This window comes from Psammomys obesus, unplaced genomic scaffold (assembly GCF_907164565.1).
Source record: "Psammomys obesus unplaced genomic scaffold, mPsaObe1.curated_primary_1811, whole genome shotgun sequence".
NCBI classification, from domain to species: domain Eukaryota; kingdom Metazoa; phylum Chordata; class Mammalia; order Rodentia; family Muridae; genus Psammomys; species Psammomys obesus.
The window spans coordinates 9,088,896-9,094,895 of NW_026585698.1; the positions used below are offsets into that span (position 1 = coordinate 9,088,896).

A 6,000-nucleotide genomic window follows, 5' to 3' on the forward strand; every position below is an offset into this window, starting at 1 on the left:
GAGACAGTGTACAACTTGGCAATCCTGAGAAAGAAAGTTAGTGAGTGGTTCTGTTGTCACAGATCACAAGGGACCACCAAACAAGAGAAGCAAACCTTCAGAAGGGATGATTCTTCCTTTAATGGCCTTGAAATCATATTTCTCTTGATTATGTTGCTTAACATACTCACTTTATCTAGAAGTGACAGTCAGAGCACTTCAAGTGTCCAGGTATCAGGTATCACTTCAAGTGTCCATGCTAACACCATTCTCTGCATAAAGGAGCCAGGACACCTGAGAGAAATACCTGGATATAAGACTAGAGCAGCAAAGTCAAGGTGAGCCTGGAATACCTCTGATAGCTCCAAAGTAAGTGTTTTAGTTTGTTCTATGTTGCTATGATAGGACACTGGCCCGAAGCAACTTTTGGAGTCAGAGCAGTTAGCTCAGCTTGAAGGTTATTCTTTGTATAGGTTATATTCCATCACAAAATAAAACCAGGACAGGAAGTCACAACAAAAACCCGGAAGCAGGAACTGAAACACAAGCCATGGAGGAGCACTGCTTACTGCCTTGCTCCAGTGGTTTGCTTAGTTACTTTTTTTTTTTTTTTAAATAACCCAGGGGCACCTGCCCAGAAGAGGCACCATCCTTAGTGGGCTAGACCCTTCTAACTCAGCCACTGGTCAAGAGAATTCTCCACACACATACCTACCTACAGGTCAATCTGAGAGAGGTAACTTTCCAGTTGAGATTCCCTCTTTCGGATGACTTCAGTTTGTGTCAAGATGACAGAAACTAACCAGCACGGCAAAGAAGTGTACTGCCATCATTATCAAAGTTAAATAAAATATGTGAATACAAGGACGGAGGAGGGAGTGTTATACACAAATCAATAGACAAAAGTTCATGATGGCCGAGGCTGGAACACTTTGACCAACACTACATAAAAGAGTATTAGAGCACAGTTCAAAGCAAGAAGCGAATATTTCTGAGTCCATACTGGTGTAAGCAATCAAGTGAATGTGCAGGAAAGAATGTGCAGGTACCTGAGGGAAAAGAATTACAAAAAGTACAGGGCATGTGGTTCCTTATCTGACTCAAGGCCTCATGTTTGATCCTGAGAAATGCAGGTGAAAAAATATCCCCTTGGCAAAGGATTCCAAATAACTGATGAAAACCTTTCACTCTCAAGAAAGCATCAAGCATAAATTCTCTACAGCCCAAATATACACTGAACATGATGATCTCCTTCCAAAACACAAACAAATGAGAACAGTATCCAAGCAAAAAAGAACAGAGTAAGGTTACAGAGGAGAAACCTGAAAAATACTGCCTCAGCCAGAAGATGAAGGGGCCCCATTTGTTATGATGTTAGATGATGAAAAAGGAAGGGCGCTTCATCCTTGCTGCTTACTTCTCCAGATTAATCACAAAAGAAAATATGAGGCAAATGCCTCTTTAAAAAGCTGACTGATACAAGGGAAGACTCTCGAGGTCCTCGGCGCCAAAGAACCTTTGAGAATCATAGCAGCCAACCAAGGAAAGCCCAGAGAGCCATTGTAACTACATGTGTGTTGTGTGGGACCAAAATCTTTTTATTTTTATTTTTTAATGCCAGTGTAACACAAACTTTGATAATGACCTGTCGATATTGGTGCACTGTGGCAAATGTTCTGTATTAATATAAGATATTATGATGAGTGACTTAGTATAGCGTTTCTGGGAATTTTCTGTACAATTTTAGAGACTGTAAAACTAATTGAAAGTTCATCTTAAAGAAGTGATCAATTGCCAGGCACAGTGGCTCACACCTGTAATCCCAGCACTCAGGGAGGCAGGAGGATCTCTGTGAGGTCAAGGCCAGCCTGGTCTTTAAAGTGAGTCCAGGACAGCCACGGCTACACAGAGAAACCCTGACTTGAAAAACAAACAAGCAAACAAAAGAAGGAGGAGAAGAAGAAGAAGAGGAAGAGGAAGAAGCGATAAATTTCAGCATGATACACTGATAGAGACACGAAATGTTTTATTTCCACATAACAATTGAGCATAGGAGTATAATTTACCAAAAAGTTATCAATATGTAACTGAATTGATAGCCTTTCTTAGTTTCAACTTCTGGATGCTTTTCAGTTTTTGTTTTGTTTTTTAAGATTTATTTATTTTTAATTTGTGTGTGTATAGGTGCTTTGCTTGAATGCACATCTATGCGTCAGAAGAGGGCTTCTGATCCCCTGGAACTGGAGTTAGACTGTTGTGAGGTGTCATTTGGGTGCTGGGAACCTCACCTGGGTTTTCTGCCAGAGCAGGAAGTTCTCTCAACCATCTGGCCATCTCTTCAGCCCCTGCTTTCCGCTTTTTAACTTAAACGATGCTGATTCTGTCTTTTGAATGGACGTAGATTCTAGAGTTAGAACGTCATCAAGAGTCAGGGAAGGCACTCGCCCTGTAAGACACTGTACTTGATGAAGATCTTTGGAAGCTAAAATGATCCTGCAAATGTGTTGCCTCTAAAATGTTTTTAATGCACACGGTTATACAACATGCAGAACTTAAACACAACTTCAGTCCACGGAATGGACATGCAGTGGGGAATACGAAGGAAGCGAGAGGCTTGGCACAATGAGAGGCTTGACAAATTCCTAGCTGTTATTTTGCACTGTCTTCTTCTGTGACCCTGATGGGATGTGATATTTGGTTCTTCTGGCATGAATAAGCGCAGCGATGTTTTTCTTCTTTTCCTCTGAAAAGCCTTGTTAGCGGCCACAATCTCTCATCTGCTGTGCTTTGCCCCTGGAAGTCTTCTACCTTGTACTCCTCTGAGGGGCATTTCTGGGATGCCGATGCTGCCCACGGGATTAGAATCTTGTGTATAAAACGTATAGGTTCTCTACTCTGAAGTCCCATAGGATATAAATCAATCAATTCAGGAAGAAGTGACTGTTCTCCTTAAAGATGCTAAATCCATTTGCACTAAAGCAACTGCTTCTTTGTTCCTAGACCATCACAGAGAAGCACAAAATGAATGTTCCAGAAACGATGAATGAAGTCCTCGATATGTCAGATGACGAAGGTATGGCGATGTCCCGGGGGGTCGTCGTAGCAAGGCGTGACTGTGTACCTACTGCTCCGTGAAGCAAGTCTGTTTCAAATACATTTGGGGGGGAATGTTTGTTTGAACCTTGGGTTTTGGTGTTGGGAATGAGTATTTTCACGCACTTCTATTGTCACTTAAATCATGCAGTTCGTAAAGCCAGCGCCCCCGAAAAGCTCAGTGATGGGGAGTATATCTCAGATGTGGAAGAAGGTATTTACACCTCTATCCTGTGATGAGACTTAACCCCAAACTTCAGCTTTCATTTCTTATCTCTGAAAAGTAACGCTTCTTCGAGTTACTAACGTCTCCTGTAATTTTGAGAATTAATTTGGGGATCATTTAAAGGCTTTCTCCTGGGTCCTCTCCTCTTTCAGACTTTGCTTCTTGAGCCCATTTCCCACCTTTAAGTTGAAAAACATGTCACTAATTATCAGGATTACTCTCTGCTGTTTCTATCAAGCAGAAAACTGATAGTTTTATTGCTTATGTCTGACTCTAAAAAGGGGCAGCTTACTGTTTATAGTTGTTTTGTTTTTGTCCTTTAGTTTAAAAGGCATCTTTACAGATCGTAGAGCAAATGCCTGGTGTGTAGTACATTCTGCAGTAAAATCAGCTTTTGACTTGGGACTAAGCATGAAAACTCAGCCTGAATAAAACTACTCTCAAACTGTAGTCTTTCAATACCGGCTTGAAAAGGAGAGAGTAAGGCTGTATTTCATGTGCTCAATAAAGCTAACGTTTTCTGCTTCAATAAAAGAATGATGCTCTTGACCATGCCGTTCACTTACATATGTGTGTATGTATGTGTCTATATGACATGTTTGTTTGAAAGGTCTGTTGGAAAAGTACCATCATATAAGTGAATAAATACTGTAAGGATGGCAAATTTTGGAGCTTCACTGAAATAATGAAATATTAAATGTATGTATGTTTCCATTTCCTCCTCCTCCTCCTTTTTTGGTTTTTAACACGGGTTTTCTCTGTGTAGCCCTGGCTGTCCTGGAACTCGCTCTGTAAACCAGGCCGGCCTCAAACTCCGAGATCCACTTGCCTCTGCCTCCAGGGTACAATATTACTGCCCAGCCTGTATATTTACTTTTCTGCTTTTTGGTTTTTGCTTTTGTTTTTGTTTTTTAATTTGAGACAGGCTCTCACTATATAGCCTTGGCTGTCCTAGAACTCTTTATGTAGACCAGGCTGACCTTGAACTCAGAAGATCAACCTGCCTCTGCCTTCCTAGTGCTGGGACAAAAGGGCATGCTACCATGCCCTTGACTTTAAAAGTCTTGTCTTTCTCGAATCAGTTTATCCTCTAAAATAAATTTCTTCCTCACTGTTCCTCTACCCCACCCTTTTATGTTGTACCTTTTCCTTCTTATGGCAGCCTTAGCAGGATCTTAAGCATTTGCTCCTTCTTTGGTTTGCACAAATTCACTGGAAGCATAAGTAATGGGAAAACCTACCTGGCACCAAGTGGCTGTGGCCTTTGTGACCTCCCGCAGTGGCTTAGATGAACACAGAGAAGCCGGTGGCTAGATGGCTCACTCACAGGAACTGTAACCCTGGGTTGTGTCAAGACTCGACTGCCTGTCCTTCGCGGCTTTAGTACTTTTATTTTCACACTCTTTTCCCGCAGTTCAGTGTCCACCTCTCCTTCCTCCCCCATGGGATGTTGGTCATATCCTCAGGAGAGGTCTGTGTCTTGTCATCCTATGCCATTAGAGCACATGGTCTTGTTACATTTCAGAGCAACTTCTCCTGTGCACATGGTTTAAAAAAAAAAAAAAAAGTGATGTGCTTCCGGTATACACAAACAAAACAGGATTCAAAGCCCATTTTCCAAGTAAAATTAGCATGACATGCAATATAGCAGCCATTGACAGAAAGTTATCTGCTCTTTTAACAAAATAGCCAAGGTTACCACCCTGGTGAAAGGCCAGGTTTGAATGGACCTTATAATGGCTTTGTTTATGTGGATCGGTTATCAAATAGTTTCAAGACAAGAGAAAACTGAGAACTTGCAAACTTGAAATTCAGAGTGGCTTATAATTATCACTGTGTCTTTCTTTAAATTTTCTGTTTTTCTCTCTGTGAGTGTGTTCTTAGGTTTCTGGAGTCATCTGGATTTTGATTTCATAATGTTGTAGCATTAGATACCAAAAAAAGTCCTAAAGATTAGCTTACTTGAATACCCCTGTAACTAGTTTTTTTTTTTTTTTTTTTTTTTTGCTAGGACATTCTTTGCCCAAATGTCTCACATTGCCTTCTCCCATTTGAATCATCTTCTTTAAAAAGTCCTCGAACTCAACAGCCTTTAACCCCAGCACTCGGGTGGCCAGAGGTCATAGGACTACCTGTGATCCTTTCTGTCCTCGTACCTTGTAGGACCTGGGGAATCCACGTCAGGTCGGCGAGCTCAGGGGCGGGTACCTACACGTGCTGCTTCACCACCTTTCCCTCCGACGTTTGAAAGTCTTCCTTCTACTTTTTCGTCTTTGTTTCCAGCTCAGGCCTGTCACAAGCCCTTCCTCTTGCTGCTCTCCTCCTCAACATGGTCATTTTCCTGTGTCCATTTCTACTCCCATATGTCTGTCATGACTTTGGGTGTATGAAACGGGGCACAAGGCTGCGGTTGTAGTCTGATCAACCCAGAACAACATAGCAAGGCAGTACAGTTGCTGTCTCCATAAAAGGCACCGAAAATGTGCCGTTGAGCTAGGTGAGCTAGGTGTGGGGGCATACCCCTTTAATCCTAGCACTAGGGAGGCAGCGATCTCTATGAGTTCGAGGCCAGCCTGTTCTACAGATCGAGTTCCAGGACATCCAGGGCTACACAGAGAAACCCTGTCTGAAATAAACAAAAAAGATGGAAGGAAAGAAGGAAGGAAGGAAGGAAGGAAGGAAGGAAGGAAGGAAGGAAGGAA

General features: G+C 42.0%; 1 protein-coding gene across 1 annotated transcript in view; it reads left to right on the forward strand.

Annotated features, from left to right (window-relative positions):
• Nucleotides 1-6,000, forward strand: part of Ank3 (ankyrin 3) — a 215,046-nt gene that overhangs the window by 103,050 nt on the left and 105,996 nt on the right. Inside the window, exons 17-18 of the mRNA XM_055598850.1 lie at nucleotides 2,980-3,052; nucleotides 3,224-3,286. Coding sequence (XP_055454825.1) covers nucleotides 2,980-3,052; nucleotides 3,224-3,286 — 136 coding nt within the window. The remainder of the gene's footprint in view (nucleotides 1-2,979; nucleotides 3,053-3,223; nucleotides 3,287-6,000) is intronic.